The following is a 16,652-nucleotide window of genomic DNA, read 5'->3' as shown; positions in this document are numbered from 1 at the left end:
TTTTTATGTTATTTTTGATATATAAATATCATACCAAGCCAAAACCGTGTTTAGGCCGAGGCGAGTTTGAACCCAGCAGTACTTTGGCTAGTCACAAATACCGAGTGCGACTCAAGTTGAGAGTTAAGACCCTTCTCTTTATTATTACTATGAGTTTGATAGAAAGCGACTCCTCACGCGTCAGCATATTTTACAGAGGGGTTGGGGACCTACTTTTAGTCTACAACCCACAACAACCATAATAAAATTTTACTATTGATTTACTAACACGACCTTCTCAGAAAATTACAAAAAGCATAAAATAATGATTGACCCACGCCCAAACAGGCCCCCATTAGGCCCCGTATAAATCACTATCTTTCCCTTGCCTATTAAAGGAGTGGACACACACAGTTGTAGCAGAGCTTCTCATTATATTATCCACACGCATAGAAAATACTAAAATCTGTCTCTTCTCTTTGTATTTTTAGCTTCTTGAAATTATTAAGGAAGGTGATCTAATCCCAGAAAATAGCTGCTCTTTTTCCTGTTTTATAAACTAGATACAGACTAATTCCAATTGGGTTTTGTTTTTCTTTTTCTCTCTCCTTAACGACCCTAATTTGCAGTCCTATATTTGTATATTGGTATATATCTTCCATCTCCTTTTTGTGGAGTTCTTTTGATATGGCAATGACGAAGACCTTGTCTATGATCTCACGAACTGGAAGAGATTTGCAGAGATACAACGATGGCTGTCGTCAAGTTGTTGGGTGTGTATTCTTTTTTATTATTCTTATAATTTTCTCTGTTAATCCTTCATTTTCTTGGCTTAAATTGAATAAAGTTGAAAACTTTTTTATGTGGGGTTGTTTTGAATTCTTAATTTGATACCAAAAAAAAAAAATTCAAATCAATTTATTGGTATGTTGAATTATCTTTGATCAAATTGTCATTGATCTGACTTCTCTGTCAAATTTACCAATGGTGCAGATGCATTCCGTACAGATACAGAAAAACCAACCAATCATCTACAGTTCAGGGGACCCAAATTGATGATTTGGAATTTTTATTGATCAGCTCACAGAAGAGTCCAAGATGGATGTTCCCTAAGGTACAGTTTCCATCCAATTGTCTGTTGTTTTTGTTTCCCATATTTAGAGTATTGATAATATTCTTTTAATCATTCTGAAATTTGACATTCTTTGTTTTGCAAATGAAATTACAGGGTGGTTGGGAAACTGATGAGGCATTAGAAGATGCAGCTTTAAGAGAGACCTTTGAGGAATCTGGGGTTATTGGTGAGGTTGAGGTTCATGAATTTTTAGGTACTTGGAATTTCAAGAGCAAAAGCCAAGGCACATTTCATGAGGGACACATGTTTCCTTTGCTTGTCACTGATGAACTTGATGATTGGCCTGAGAAAACTGTCCGAAAACGATTATGGGTATGTCTCGAATCTCCCTTTCTAAGTAAATTTGATCTTGAATCACTTCGATTCTTATCCCTTTCTAGTAGGAGAGTGTATCCTGATCTTATGTTTGATTCCATTTTGCAGTTGAAATTTAGTGAAGCAAGGGAAGTATGTTGGCATTCTTGGATGAAGGAAGCTTTAGATGTCTTTGCTTCTAAGCTTACAAAGAGAAACAAAGAAGAAGAAGAGCCTCAGACATGCGCTTTCGATGAATTGTCCTATGAACAGACAATTGGTGCTGTATCTGACCCAATGTTTTGTGTAGAACCAAGAATCAGCATAGAAGCTAATGATTTGACATGTGAAGAGCTAAGAATTAGCCTTGTAGGTAAGCTAAAGTTCAATCAAGAATCAAGAACAAAGCCCTTGTTCGATGAAATTAGTAATGTAGCAAACTCAATGTTCAGTGAAGAAGCAACAATGAGCACTAAAGCCCAGCAGATGTTCAACGAAGAAATGGGAAATGGCCATGTAACTCCAATGTTTGGTGAAGGTAAAAGAATAAGCATTGCTGCTTTCAGCTAGCAAACAAATGAAGGAGAAACCTCAAGACTTTTAAGAACCACGGACGCCTATCCAGCAGAATTCTCGACGAGGTGGAGGCCAAGAATCAGCATAATATAAAGGAGAAAGAAAGAGCCTTGGAACCTTGTTAAGAGAAATTTTGGTGACTTAAAGTGCAGGAATTGGCGTTATAGCGCACAATCTGCAAAAGAAAGGAAGAATAGCCTTTTGATGCAGTTACAAGCAGCAGTATTATGGACCAGAGAAAAGAACCCTTCAATCCCTGCCTGATAGAATTCTCATATTGTCACTTTAGCCAGATATAAGCAGATGGTCTGAAGAGCAACTTATAAATCCAGTTTCTCAAACTCCAGATTAGAGAAGATGACATGAGATCTATCAGGATAGAGAGATTTAGAGGTTAAATCCAAAAGTTTCTAACTTCATTCTTTAATTCTTTCATACTCATTCATTCTTTGTTAGCTTTTTCTAACTTAAGTCGAATAAATGTACATCAGCAATCGTTTGATTGTGCGTAAAGAACACTAGAATTGAAAGAAAGACTGTGTCTTTCGTTTGGCATTACAAATTCTTCTCTAGTTTGTTGGCATAACCCTGTTCATTCAATTATTGAACTATATAATAATGGATGTGAAGTTCTTGACTTGTCTGTGTTCTGGAATTTGGACAAATTTATTACTGTTGGCATGGATAGGTGAAGAACTTGAATTTTCGACTCTTCTACCAACCATAAGTTTTAAACTCTAGAAAGACTACTCTTCTATGTATATTATTGCCGACATGAATAATGAAGCCGATTGCAGTTGACTGTATAATAAAAAAAACAAGGAAGTTGCCATGAAACAGAGAAACATGTTTGCATGGTTAGAATTATTTTTTTGGAATCATTTGATTTTATTAAATGGTGTTCCGACAAGTTGCTTGGAGTTCACGAGGAGGACATACCCATCATGCACAAAAAATCTCTTAAAAAAATAGCAATTCAAGATATGGTTGATGAAGTACTAATAAATAGGAGAAATAGGGTCCCCTCATTTCACTTCATCTTTGCCCTCACCTGAAATGTAGTGATTTTGTTAATGTCTGAGTACTTTATCTTACCCAATTTTAAACTTATTTTTGGAGGGAGCAAGTCTAAAGTAGTCAATTTAGAATAAATGTGATTTTATTATAAATATAGAATTTAATTTTTTTTCTCGTATATACACGTAATTTAAAATGAAAGTAATGAATTTAGTTGAACTCGTAAACCTAACCCTATATTCGCCTTTGTATAAGTGGGTCACCATTTGCCCACAAGCGAAACAATCCTTGGTTGGCTTGGTACAATCCTTGGTTGGGTTGGTCTTATGCACCATGGTAGTAAAGAGTAAGACGGTAAACCGACTAGTGCTAAGATGTCACGGCCCAAAATTTCACCACAAGAGTTGTGATGGCACCTAGTCTCTAAGACTAGGTAAGCCGATTTTCATTGCATTTTTTTAATTAAATAAATAATTAAAACTAAAAGCGGAAATAATTACAATTTACAACCTCCCAATACTGGTAGTACTGAGTCACGAACTCTAATTAAAGACATAGAATGATCACGAGGACCGAATATACAATACTATTTGATTACAAATTAACAGTACAATGAAATAAAAAGACTCCAAGGGACTGCGACAACCAAGCAGCTCTACCTTGAATCCTTACGATCCCGCTTTAACTCTGCTCAAGTCCGTTATCTTCAATACCTGGCTCTGCACAAAAATGTGCAGAAGTGTAGAGTGAGCACACCACAGCGGTGCTCAGTAAGTATCAAGACTAACCTCAATGGAGTAGAGACGAGGTACAGTCAAGACACTCACTAGTCTAATAACCTGTGCAATATAATATACAAAATACTAGAAAACAAATAATCATAAAGGCAGGATAGATAAAACAACCAGTGATATGCACAACAGACAACAAGAATACCATTAATATCACTCAACAATTAATAAACACAATTACACCCAACTAAATCAAGCCCTTCAAATAAATGTATTTCACATAGTTCTTCCAGATAACTCTCTTTCATTTTATAAACCGCCTGGCAATAGCCACAGGCTCCCAATTTCAACATAAATCAGATTATTATTAATTTACTAACAACAAGAGAAGTTGCACAAGGTATAAAAATAAACACAAGAAAATCACAACATCACATGAAAATTGTCAACACCACAACCCCATATCATCACATATCGTCCCTGACAATAGCCACCCTTATCGCTCCTATAGCCATCCTTATCGCTCCGCCCACACAATATCAATAGCCACCATTATCGCTCCTATTGCCACCTTTATCGCTCATATAGCCACCCTTATCGCTCCGCCCGGACAATACCAATAGCCACCCTTATCACTCTTATTGCCACCCTTATCGCTCCTATAACCACTCTTATCGCTCCGCCCAGACAATATTCCAACAAACACAACAGCAAAATGCCACCCTTATAACCACATAATATCAACGGTGAAATGCCACCCTTATCTCCCCAAAATAACAACTCACAATAATTTACACGGGAAATTATCACAACAACACAATAAAATCAATTCATATCACAATTTGCCCAATGGCCACAACCAAATTTCAAAGATATGACAAAATCAATTAATTTCACAACAAATAGCTCAGGGCTCCACACAATGTATATAACACCCAAAAACAATCAATGGAGATAGAAATTACTCAACATAAAGCAAAGTCTTCATTAAATTCAAATTTTCAATAATTATATAAACACATATTCTTAAGCTCATTTAATTAATTATTTGCATAACAAGATTCATATTGGAATTAATTTCCAAGAAATATTAAACCAACAATACTCACAAAAATTCATAAATATTTCAAGTAACAATCACATCAACTTATCATATAAAAACAAATTCAACAATAAGGATTTAGGCATGGCAAACAGATGATTTAATAATTTTCCACAATTTCCCAATTTACTACACAAAAATGCCTAAGACTTTAATTAAATGAATTTTTGCAAGTATAATCCCGAGTACGTACTCGTCACCTCGCGTACACGGCTTTTCACATTTCACAAATGGCACATAAGACTCAATGCCTAAGGGGTAATTCCCCCACTCGAGGTTAAGCAAGACACTTACATTTTTGAAGTTAGACCGATATTCCAAAATAGCTTTCTTGCTTGAATTGATATCCGGACAACTCAAATGTATCCAAATTAATTGTATAAATTCATTAAAATTCATCGGAAACAATTCTGGATAATAATGCGTCGACATAAAATTTTATCCCAAAAAGACAACAAAAGTCAACACGGGCCCCTCCCCTCGGAACCCGACAAACTTTTTATGAAATCCGAATACTCATTCCGATACGAGTTCAACCATACCAATTTTATCGAATTCTAATAACAACTCGACCTCCAAATCTTAATTTTTCGTTTTAGAATCCCTAAGTTCAAACCCTCAATTTACACCTCAAAAACATGTAATCTAATCGGATTATTCGATGATAATTCAATATTATGGAGTAGAAATGATCACAAGGGACTTACCTCAAGTTTTCCCGTGAAAACCTTGCTCAAAAATCGCCCACCCCGAGCTTGAAATGCCCAAAAATGGCATAAGCTCGGAACCTCTCTGTTTTTGTATTGCCTAGGGGTTTTCGCATCCGCGGTGATTTCTTCGCACCTGCGGTAAATTTTTCGCACCCGCGGCAAATTTTTCGCATCCGCGAGCTCGCACATGCGACCCTTTTTCGCGCAGGTGCGATCACACCATCAGCCCAGCTGCTTCAGCTCCTCATCCAAATCCAAATTCGATCCGTTAAGCATCCGAAACTCACCCGAGGCCCTCGGAACCCCGTCCGAACATACCAACAAGTTCCATAACATAACACGGACCTACTCGAGGTCTCAAATCATATCAAACAATATCAAAACGACGAATTGCACATCAAATCAAAATCTATGAACTTTGAACTTTCAAATTCTATATCTTGTGCCGAAACATATCAAAACAATCCGAAATGACTTCAAATTTTGCACACAAGTCATAAATGACATAGCGGACCTATTCAAATTTCCAGAATCGGATTCCGACCTCGATATGAAAAAGTTACCCCCCGGTCAAACTTCTCAAAAATTTAACTTTCGACATTTCAAGCTTAATTCTACTACAGACCTCCAAATAATTTTTCCGACACGCTGCTAAGTCCAAAATTACCATACGGAACTATTGACATCATCAAAATTCTATTCCGGAGTCGTTTCCTCAAAAGTCAACTCTCTGGTCAACTATTTCTATTTAAGCTTCAAATTAAGGATTGTTCGTTTAATTTAATTCCGAATCTTTAGTAAATCAAACTCGACCATACTCGCAGGTCATAATACATATTGCGAAGCTGCTCGAGACTTTAAATCATTGAACGGGACGTAAAATCTTAAAACGACAAATCGGATCGTTATATAAGAGTACAACGCATGACGTTTGGTTCGACACATATCACACTTTTGAACTTTACCGTAAACAAAAATATGATATTTAAGTGAAAAAAATAGACAAACAAGTCCATTATTCACCAAGTTTTGAACCTTGTCCCACTTACCCTAGCGAATTTCTTAGTGATAAGACACAAAATGAACTTACTTTTTATGCATTGTGCTTTAAAGAGTACTAGTAGAAATGTCAAAATGTTTAATGTGTACATTTAGGGGTCGTTTGGTATGATGGATAAGTAAAAATAGGGATGAGATAAAAATTTAATACTATCTTATACCTTGTTTGGTTACAAAACCTGTGATAAATTATCCCAGGATTAAAATTAGTACCGGAATAACTTATACTTTGTAGGTGATGGGATAATTAGTGTTGGGATTATTATCCTAGGACAAAATAGTAAAATTCACAAAACTAGCCCTAAGGTCCTCTTTCCAAATATTCATTCGGTTCATTTGTTTCTCTTTATGTGCTTCGAAAATTATAAACTTTTGCTCATAGACTCCTTTTTTCTAATTGAATTTTTTTGTATATTAATTCTTTTCATTTTAATTTTTTGCTCAAAATTAGGTTTTCTTATGGATCATCAACTATTGTCCGATATCAGCAAGAAGATTTAGAAGAAGAAATCAGCAAATATATTTCAAAGAATTGATAACTTGAGCCTCAAAAAATTATTTAATACTTGTTGATGTAAGAATTGGAAATTGATGTGTCAACTAGATAAAGGTAAGATGGAGGGTATTTTTGTAAACAAACAACTTATTAGAAATTATGCATGTCATTTTTAATACAACATACCAAATAATGAATAAAAAATAATACCAGAATAACTAATCACATTATAACTTATACCAGCAGTATTCAAACCATACGACCACTTAGGTAATTTAATTGGCTCATATATTAGTGTAAAATCAACGGTCCATTATCCCTTTTCAAATTCAAAAAAAATCAGTCTTTGCCCAAGGTATCCGTCAGAGAAACCCTGCTTTCTCGAAGAAGAAGAAGAAGAAGAAAGAAGAGGCAAAATCGCCATTACAAACACCATAATGGGAAGGCACAGAGTGAAAACTGACTACGAAGAAGTCCGGAAAGCACAAATCTTAGAAAACCAGGTCTCTCCTTCTCTCTCCATTTTGAATGTCTCTTTTTCTGTCAATTTTAAATTCCTATAGCTGATTTTATTTGATTACAGGCTCGATTGGCCAGTGTTGGACTTTCAAAAACCATAGCAGAGCTTCGAAATATCACTGGTAAACCACAAACAGAGAAGAAAAAACATAACAAAATTGACTACTTCTCCACTCCTTTGCGTCGTTCCAAACGATTAAAAGGAGGTAATGATTCCAAGGTTGAGAAGAGTAGTGCTGAAGAGACTAATAAGCCAAAGAGGCCTACAACTGCTTTCTTCATTTTTATGGAAGAGTTCAGGAAACAGTACAAAGAAAAACATCCAAACAACAAATCTGTTGCTGCTGTGGGTAAAGCTGCTGGAGAGAAGTGGAAATCCTTTTCAGATGCAGAGAAAGCTCCTTATCAAGCAAAGGTAGAGGAAATGATGGCTGAATACCAAAACAAGATGCAGGCTTATAACATTAACAAAAAACAACAGGCTGCTGCTGATGTTTCTGCATTACCAAGAGCATTAAGTTTAATAGCAGATTGAAAATATTATTATTAGCAGGTGATGTTTGTTTCAAGAAATAGCATATGACATTTCCTTAGCTTGTCTGTAATCCCTAGATAAATGTTTGTTTAGTATTTCTTTCCCTGGTTTTGTTTGGGGTTTAATTAGTTGGGAAAGAGAAAGAAAATAGATCATGAGCTGGTTTAAGGATTCCAGTTGTTCATCTACTCTATTTTGTTGGTGCTTAATGATAATTCAACTTGGGCTTGTCCGCCAGCGTATTACCGAAGCCAAAAAGTGTGTCTACTTATGTCGATTGTCTCTCCTTTTCTTTTGCCCTGCTAAGATATATAGATAGGAGAGTCAAGAGTGAGTATGGATTTTCCCTAAGCTTTTAGAGATATTGGGATTTTCGGAAGAATAGAGATGTTGAAGATGATTTCAGAGAAATAGCTTTTCCGGCTAGAAATTAGAGTGATTTTGTTCTTCTTAAAAAACTAAAGTGGTTTTACAAGGTAATTCTCATACCTTTGAAGCCTAGTGCAGCTTTTTGTATGATAACATACAAGCCTGCTCAGCTTTAGGCCGGAGATTGACGATTGACTAAGCGTGTTTTGGCAGCTCGTGGAAGCCAAAAATAGAGTAACCCACTTTATTCACAAGCCAATAATCATCGCATAAATTTATGTTTATATCTATAAAGCCAACTTCAACACATAGCATAAATTTATGTACAAAAATTAACTGAAATTGCAATAATTTTAGATATGAACCTATAGCTTTATAGATATGAGTTAAATACTAAAAATCTTAAAGGTTTAACTCATAAAGTTTAAATCTTGGATCCGCCTCTATTCGGTGAAACAACAAAAACCACTATCTCGCTCTTTCCTTTCTTCTATCATTTTTTTTTGAGGAAAAATAAGTCGCCATATTGAAAGAGAAACATAATTGCATTGTTGAATTATTTTGTTGGAAGCACTCATAGGTCATGGAGTGTCTTTAAGAATCATACGATTATATCAAATTGAAGTTCCGACATTTTGTTTGGAGTTCACGAGGAGGACATACCCATCATGCACAAAAAATCTCTTAAAAATTAGTAACTCAAGATATGGTTGATGACATGAAATTGCTTGTACTAAATAAGAGAAACAACAGTCCCCTCGTTTCACTTCATCTGTTCCTCACCTGAAATGCAGCGATTTTACTAATATTTGAAATAGTTTATCTTGTCTGATTTTGAACTTATGGTAGGTTTGCAGGGTGCTAGCAAAATTATAGTCTGTAGCCTTAAGCATGAATGCGGGTTAGGTCAAATCTAATAGTTTTTGTTCAAACAATTCATTTGTGTTAAATTTTTTTATTAAATATGTACAAATATTATTTAAAACTGAATTAGTAACTCTTAAAATTGTTGTTCTAAAATTCAGAAATCATAAAATTGAAATCCGGCTCTACACGACACATATTACTTTTGCGAAAACTTTCTAAAATTTGACAAGTGGAATACCGGGTCCCACATTTGCTAGTGAAGATGGAAAAAACAGAGAACAAAAAGAAAGTTAGGGCTGTATTTTGTCCCGGGCCCGGGCCTTAGTGGGCCTAACGGGCCGGGCCTCGCGGTCCCGGGCTTCGTGGTCCCGGGCTCTGGCGGTCCCGGGCCTGGCGGTCCCGGTCTTCGTGGGCCTAATGGGTGGAACCGGCCCGTGACGGGCCTAAGCCCACATGGTCCTGTGCTTAACGGGCCGGGCTCGTGGGCTTCGCGGGCCTAGCGGGTTTTTTTTTTTTTTTAAAGACAATTTCTTGTAGTATCATGGCTATATTAATATGTAGTATATATGTATATCTAATTATTAAAGTGCTTGACGAAAAAGAAAATAACAAAACAATAGTAAAACACTAAATTGTCATGCATAAATATCACTTCTTGATATTATATTGTATCTTATGTATATATATTCTCTTATATATTTTCTTTTAGTATATATATTGTATCTTATGTATATATTGTAGCTTATAAATATATTTTCTTGTAGTATATATATTGTATATTATGTATATATTGTAGCATAATATATTTTCTTGTAGTATATTATATTGTATCTTATGTATATATATTCTCTTATATATTTTCTTGTAGTATATATATTGTATATTATGTATATATTGTAGCATAATATATTTTCTTGTAGTATATATATTGTATCTTATGTATATATATTCTCTTATATATTTTCTTGTAGTATATATATTGTATATTATGTATATATTGAGCGTTAATCTTAATTGAAGCTTTTGCATCTGCAAGTGTCGCAATTTCCTCATTTGAAAGATCTAAAGCCTTATAAATATTTGAATACCAAAAATGAGGACCTCCCAATTTCATTGTAGGATTTAGCATTGCAGCAAGACCATAAATAGGAGGGATAGGAAAAAAATATTTTTTAAACTTTTGTTTCATTTCATTTATAGCAAGTTCATAAATATCCCCACCCTCACTAAATTCAACAAACAAATCAGATAGTGCTGCAATATAAACTAAACAGTTTGAAATAGTAGGATAATATTGCCCAGAAAATGCATTTGTTGCAATTTGAAAATGTTCTAAAAAATCTAAAAGAATTTTAACATTAGTCCAATCTTGAGTGGTAAGCATTTCATCATCATCTTCACCACCTACCCGAGAATTAAACGTTGCATTAATTGGGTTTCTATATTCATATGCTACTACTAAACTTTCGTACATACAATTCCATCTAGTCGGGCAAGGTTTAGGAACCTTTCTTTCTCTAAGGCCATATTCATCACATTTTTTAAAATACTCTCTAAGTCTACTTCTACGGTTTGAATAAAAAAGCCAATTAAGAGCCATTCTAACCTTTTCAATTTCTATGTTTAATATTCGCATACCATCACCGACAATTAAATGATAAATATGACAAATACATCTAACATGGAAAATATTAGTAAATGCAGGATTTAGTGTTGTTGTAAGCATGCCTATAGCACTGGTGTTACTAGAAGCATTATCCATTGAAATTGCCATTATTTTATCGCTAAAGCAAAAATATCTACAAATATCTGCAACAGTGTTAGCTATAAATTTACCTGTGTGACGCGAATTAATTATTCTATATGCAATTATGCGTTTTTGCATTATCCATTCTTCATCTATCCAATGACTTGTAACAGTTAGGTAATCACAATCATTACCACTTCTACCAATATCAGTAGTAATAGAAATCCGATTAGGTATATGAGTAAATAAATAACGCAAATATTGTTCATATTCATGTTTGAATTTATAAATATCACTCTTAACTGTTGCGCGAGGCCAACCTTTATAAGTAGGATTAAACACTCTTCTAATATAATGAACCCAATTAGGATTAGAAGCAAAAGTATAAGGTAAGCACATAACAGTAATCATCTTTGCTAATTCTTCACGATCTCTATTTGGATCGTAATATAAAATACCTCCAGTGACAGTGTTAATTCCTGGTTGAACTAGATTTGAACCTGTACTAGGGTTAATCGCAGAATCTACACTTGTCCCCTCTAGATGCGCTTTCATTTGAAAAAATCTAGCCTTATCTCTAGGGTGTGTTTTTATGTGCCTAGTCAAACTACCTGTGCCGCTACGGTCTCCTACATATTTATGCGACATTAATTTCCCACAAGTTTTACACTTAGCCTTATTTTTTTCTCTTACTTGAGTAAAAAAATTCCAAACTAATGATGTTTCTAAGCGTTTAGCAGGTTCTCTATTAAAAGTAGGAGTTTCTACAGGTGGGTCGACCGGTGCATCACTTGGGTTATTAAGAGGACTAGTAGGTGTATCATCTAAATCCGGTGCTTGAGTTTCATCATCATCCTCATTTTCCTCATTATTTTCTAAGATGGTTTCATTAGGATAAAGAGCATTCATAATTTCATCATCTAATCTATCACCTGGTGCAACATTATGATAAAATTCACTATCGGTAAATTGAAAACAAGGGTGATCACTATCAAGAATTACGGAAGGAGGAGGACGTCTAGGTTGGCGACTACTTTCAACTTGCTTATCTTTTCTAGGTCGGGGAGCCGGGGGAAGGGTAGTTGGTTGGCCACTACTTTCACCGGTTTTATCTTTTCCTTTACCAAACATTTTTTTCAAAGTAAATGCCATATTAATTATAATTATGCAAACTAAACCACACAAAAATATATTATAAAAACGTAAGAGTTGAAACGAGTTTACCGGATTGCCGAACAACTTCTTGAAAATTGAAAATCGTTGAACACTTGAAAACTTCAATTCAACAACTTCACAATTTTTCACGAAATTTCAACAATAAATTAAGTAATTGTAGTAGAGAGATTGAGAGAGATTGAGAGATATTGAGAGATATTGATGAATTGGTGAATAAAAATGAAAGAATGAGGGGGTATTTATAGTTGAGAAATGGGGAAAAGTGTAATTATATAAAGTTTGGGGTTAAAATAAAGTTTGGGGGCCAAATGGCCATTTTTTTAACTTAAAAAACGGTCATATTTTCAGCCCAAACGGCTAGATTTTAAATATGGCCGTTTGATTTTTTTTTTTTTTTTTTTTTTTTTTTTAAAATAGCCGTTGGGCCCGCCAGGCCCGCCAGGACCGGCCCAGGCCCGCCTGCCGGTCCCGGGCCAAACGGTCCCGGGCTCGTGGGCTCAACCATGGAGACCAGCCCGTGACGGGCTCAGAGGCCCACCAAGACCGGCCCACCCAGGACCGGCCCACCAGGCCCACCAGGCCCGTTAGGACCGCGGGCCCGGTCCGGTCCGGTTCAGGCCCGGCCCACCGAGCAGCATTAAAGAAAGTTACAAATAGAAATTGTCTCAAAATTAAGAATACTTGGTTATATAATGTCCAATAAGGAAATGACACGTGAATAATTTAAAGGGGCCAGGGTGCCATAGTGAACAACCGTCAAGGCTGTTGGCATTTTTGTTAGCTTATTAGTTAAGAGTAGGAGTGGATTTAGATGGAAAGTACAACGGAGGATAAAAGTGTACTATTTAGCAAAGTACATGGGTAAATTCAGCCTTTTTACTTGTATAAAATGTCCAATTTTCTTAATTCAAGACTTGATGGGTTGTTTTACATTTCTAAAATGTTTTGTCTAATATCAACGGTCGATTTTCCCATTTCAAATTCCAAAAAGTTCAGATCTTGCCAAGGTATCCGTTAGAACTGAGAAAGCCTGCAATCTTAACGAAGAAAGAGGAAGAAAATCGCCGTTGAAACCCTAAGGTGCAATAATGGGAAGGCTTGGAATGAAAACTGACTATGAAGAACTGCGAAATGCCCGGATCTTGGAAAACCAGGTCTCTTCTCTTTCAATTTGAGTGTGTAATTTCTATCAATTTGAATACCTATAGCTGATTTCCTTTTGATTACAGGCTCGATTGGCTGGTCTTGGACTTCAAAAAACAATCGCAGAGCTTCGAACTATCACTTCCAAACCTCAATCGGAGAAGAAAAAATATAACAAAGTTGACTATTTCTCCACTCCTTTGCGCCGTTCCAATCGATTGAAAGGCAACACCCCTCCCGAATTAGACTTGCGCCGTTCGGGTCGCTTGAATGAGAAGTCCTGCTACTCTGCTCCACCAGCAAAAAGTATATTTTTATGTCTCTTTTCTCCCTTTTTTGAGAGTGATTGTGGATTTTGGCATAAGAATGATGTATACTTTTTGTATTTTGTTTTATATTGCTTTCAGGGAAATTGGGACTTTTCGAAGGAGGAGATGTTGAAGATGATACTGAGAAGAGACCTGCTAATGCACCTCTGCTGAGAGTGAAAGATGGCTTAATACCGCACCTTACACCGGAAGCTTTATCTAGGCGTTGCACTAGCAAAGAAAGGGGAACTATATATGACCCTATTTTTGGTATTTGCTGTCACTTTTGCAGGTTTTATACTCGTTCTCTAATACCCTTGCCAAAAACTTTTTTGCCATTCATTTTGCAAAGACTTCAAAATTTTGTGCACTGATGGTGAAAACTATTCACACAATTAGCTAGCAGTTGGACATAGATTTGATTGAAACTTGAAAAAAGAGTTTTTGAAGTTATGTTGAAAAATAATTTTTGAAAGTTGAAATTGTGTTTGGACATGCATTTTATTTGAATAAAAGTTAAAGTTTTGTGAGTGGAAGAAATTTTTTTGAATTCCCCCCCCCCCCCAAAACATGATCATATTTCATAAACAAACAATATTTTCAATCCATAATTTATGGCCAAACGGGAGCTTAAAGTTACTTATAAAGTAATGATAGATAAATTTCTGTTATAAACATGAATCTGTGAACCTGGTAAAAATGTTGCGGAACCTGCTATAATAAGTTAAAATACTGATAGTGTATCCTTTTGCAAATCCGAGTTTTTGTTACTCAATGTGAACGGGAGCTTAAAGTTACTTATAAAGTAATGATAGATAAATTTCTGTTATAAACATGAATCTGTGAACCTGGTAAAAATGTTGCGGAACCTGCTATAATAAGTTAAAATACTAATAGTGTATCCTTTTGCAAATCCGAGTTTTTGTTACTCAATGTGCAATGAATTGAGGGACTTCCCACAAGACGGCTCCTTTTTTTACTTTTTGCTAGGAAGCGTGGATTTTGAGCTTGAATTTACATCTATGTCAGCTGTCCATATGTACCATAAAACTTCTAATCTGCCACACGGGAATCAGTAGAAAATGATGAATTGTGATCATTAATGCAGACAAAAGAAATTGTGTGGTGAAGAAGACTGTAAACGATGTGGTGATTTGGACACGGATCAACCTTGCTTAGGTTAGTCTTACAAATTCTTTTGTGTTTTGTGATACTACTAGTTTATAGACAGACTGATGAATAGTAAAATATTTCCGATATATACTATATACAGGCAAGACAGATTGTTCAATTTGCCATTCTACCAATGGTGTTCTTTGCCGAGGTTGTCTTAAGGTTCGATATGGTGAAGGTGAGGCAATAGCTATATATTTTTAGACACTAAAGGTTATGCAATCATATGGTTTTAAGCTGAAGATCACTCATGTTGTACTCTGACCACTTAAAATGGATTTGCTGCAACTCTAGGGCACTAATACTATTCTGTTCTGTTTAATGGAAGGCCCGCCATTATAAACTTTGTGACATTGATTTTTGTTTTCTTATGATGAATGTTGATTAAGTTCTAAATCTGTGTAAATATGTGTTAGAACTGGAGGAGGTGAGAGCAAATAAAGGTTGGGTATGCCCTCATTGCACTGAAGAAAAAGGCATCAATCCATATTGGATATGTAACAGGTACTTTTGGTGGTTATATAGAACAGGAGTAGGTGCCTATGAAGTTACATTCTTTTGATTCTAATACTGGTACCGGCAAATTTCATTTGGTGTTTTTGTAGCTCATTGTGTCTAAAGAAGCGAAAGATGGCTCCAACTGGGATCGCCATATTCAGAGGTTTGTATGTTAGTTACTAGTTTACTTGAGGGTTTGTTTGCTCACATCTGTTGTTATGGTGGTGTATATTTAGAATTTTCCTAATTCTTGTGTATCTTTTCATTGTTGGATCTTGGACAAAATAGCTAGAGAGATGGGATACAAATCAGTGGCGCATCTGTTAATGGATCAGCTTCAGCAAGCAGTGAAGGGGAGATGATATGCTTTTTAGTGAATTTTGCACTCTTACTAGATTATAAGAGCTACATAGGCAGTAGAATTAGCTTCTGAATGTAAAGATGAATGTTATTAAGACCAATCACCAATATTGTAATGGCTCGGATCCTCATTTTCAAATCTGCTGCACAACTTTTCATTTGAACTATATCTAAAGATGAGAGATTGGTGCGAGTCCTTTTTTCATGAAATGTTTTGTTGAAAGTCATTTCTACTGTTGACTACTGGAATGAACTCAAGAACTGCCTATGGCGCATCTTCTTTGATTGTCTCTTATCCCTCAGTCTTGTGCCTTTGATATTGTATACGGTCGAAATAGATTTCGACCTTTCTACGTTCGATCGATTTCAAGTGGTAAGAAGTCGGAGTGAGATTTTGGGAGTGAGCTCCGAAGTCAGTACTAACGAGCCTCGAGTCCGAAGGTTGCTCGAGCAGTCGGCTCAATAACCTTATCGAGCCCGTGACCGAATCGATCCGCAAGACACTGCTTTGAGGTCGGAAATGCGCGACGCCCATCCCGAAGGTCGAACTCGAGCCAAGACCGAAGGGCTCGACCCGGTAACGAGTTCGAGCCAGTATCGAGCTCACAAACAAGAGCCGTTGCAACCGCACCAAGAGAGAGAATCTTGGCGGGAATCGAGGAAGAGACAAATCATCATGAGTCCTCCACTATATGCTTTATTTTATTATTTTTTGTAAAGACCCTCTACTATAAAAAGGGGAATCCTTGTAAACTATGTAGAGACTGAACACACGGAATAGATTGGAACAAAAAGATCTTTTCTCGTATACAAAGATATCTCTTTGTGCTCGTTTTACTTGATTTTATTCATTCTTTT

General features: G+C 35.9%; 2 protein-coding genes across 2 annotated transcripts; both read left to right on the top strand.

Moving 5' to 3' along the window:
- Positions 1 to 389: 389 nt before the first annotated feature.
- On the top strand, positions 390 to 2,621 carry LOC107818631 (nudix hydrolase 18, mitochondrial). Its single transcript, XM_016644671.2, has 4 exons — positions 390 to 752; positions 973 to 1,093; positions 1,208 to 1,426; positions 1,538 to 2,621. The coding sequence occupies exons 1-4, from the start codon at positions 667 to 669 to the stop codon at positions 1,976 to 1,978; spliced, it is 867 nt and encodes a 288-aa protein (XP_016500157.1). The 5' UTR covers positions 390 to 666; the 3' UTR covers positions 1,979 to 2,621.
- A 4,784-nt stretch (positions 2,622 to 7,405) lies between these two features.
- LOC107818634 (uncharacterized) lies at positions 7,406 to 16,079 on the top strand. Its single transcript, XM_075250688.1, has 9 exons — positions 7,406 to 7,602; positions 7,683 to 8,144; positions 13,542 to 13,761; positions 13,863 to 14,055; positions 14,872 to 14,942; positions 15,037 to 15,114; positions 15,353 to 15,440; positions 15,542 to 15,597; positions 15,723 to 16,079. Exons 1-9 carry the CDS (start codon positions 7,537 to 7,539, stop codon positions 15,794 to 15,796), a joined length of 1,308 nt encoding a protein of 435 aa, XP_075106789.1. The 5' UTR covers positions 7,406 to 7,536; the 3' UTR covers positions 15,797 to 16,079.
- The last annotated feature ends 573 nt before the right edge of the window (positions 16,080 to 16,652 follow it).

The sequence above is a fragment of the Nicotiana tabacum genome, chromosome 4 (assembly GCF_000715075.1).
Source record: "Nicotiana tabacum cultivar K326 chromosome 4, ASM71507v2, whole genome shotgun sequence".
In the NCBI taxonomy this organism is placed as follows: Eukaryota; Viridiplantae; Streptophyta; class Magnoliopsida; order Solanales; family Solanaceae; genus Nicotiana; species Nicotiana tabacum.
This window is presented reverse-complemented; position numbering and strand designations above follow the sequence as displayed.

Bases quoted from the DNA above. Each gene is read 5' to 3' on its own strand.
- LOC107818634 (XM_075250688.1), top strand. From the start codon at position 7,537: ATGGGAAGGCACAGAGTGAAAACTGACTACGAAGAAGTCCGGAAAGCA. The intron at 7,603-7,682 runs GTCTCTCCTTCT...ATTTGATTACAG, and splicing joins CACAAATCTTAGAAAACCAG to GCTCGATTGGCCAGTGTTGG. The intron at 15,115-15,352 runs GTGAGGCAATAG...AATATGTGTTAG, and splicing joins TAAGGTTCGATATGGTGAAG to AACTGGAGGAGGTGAGAGCA.
- LOC107818631 (XM_016644671.2), top strand. From the start codon at position 667: ATGGCAATGACGAAGACCTTGTCTATGATCTCACGAACTGGAAGAGAT. The intron at 1,094-1,207 runs GTACAGTTTCCA...ATGAAATTACAG, and splicing joins CAAGATGGATGTTCCCTAAG to GGTGGTTGGGAAACTGATGA. The intron at 1,427-1,537 runs GTATGTCTCGAA...TCCATTTTGCAG, and splicing joins CTGTCCGAAAACGATTATGG to TTGAAATTTAGTGAAGCAAG.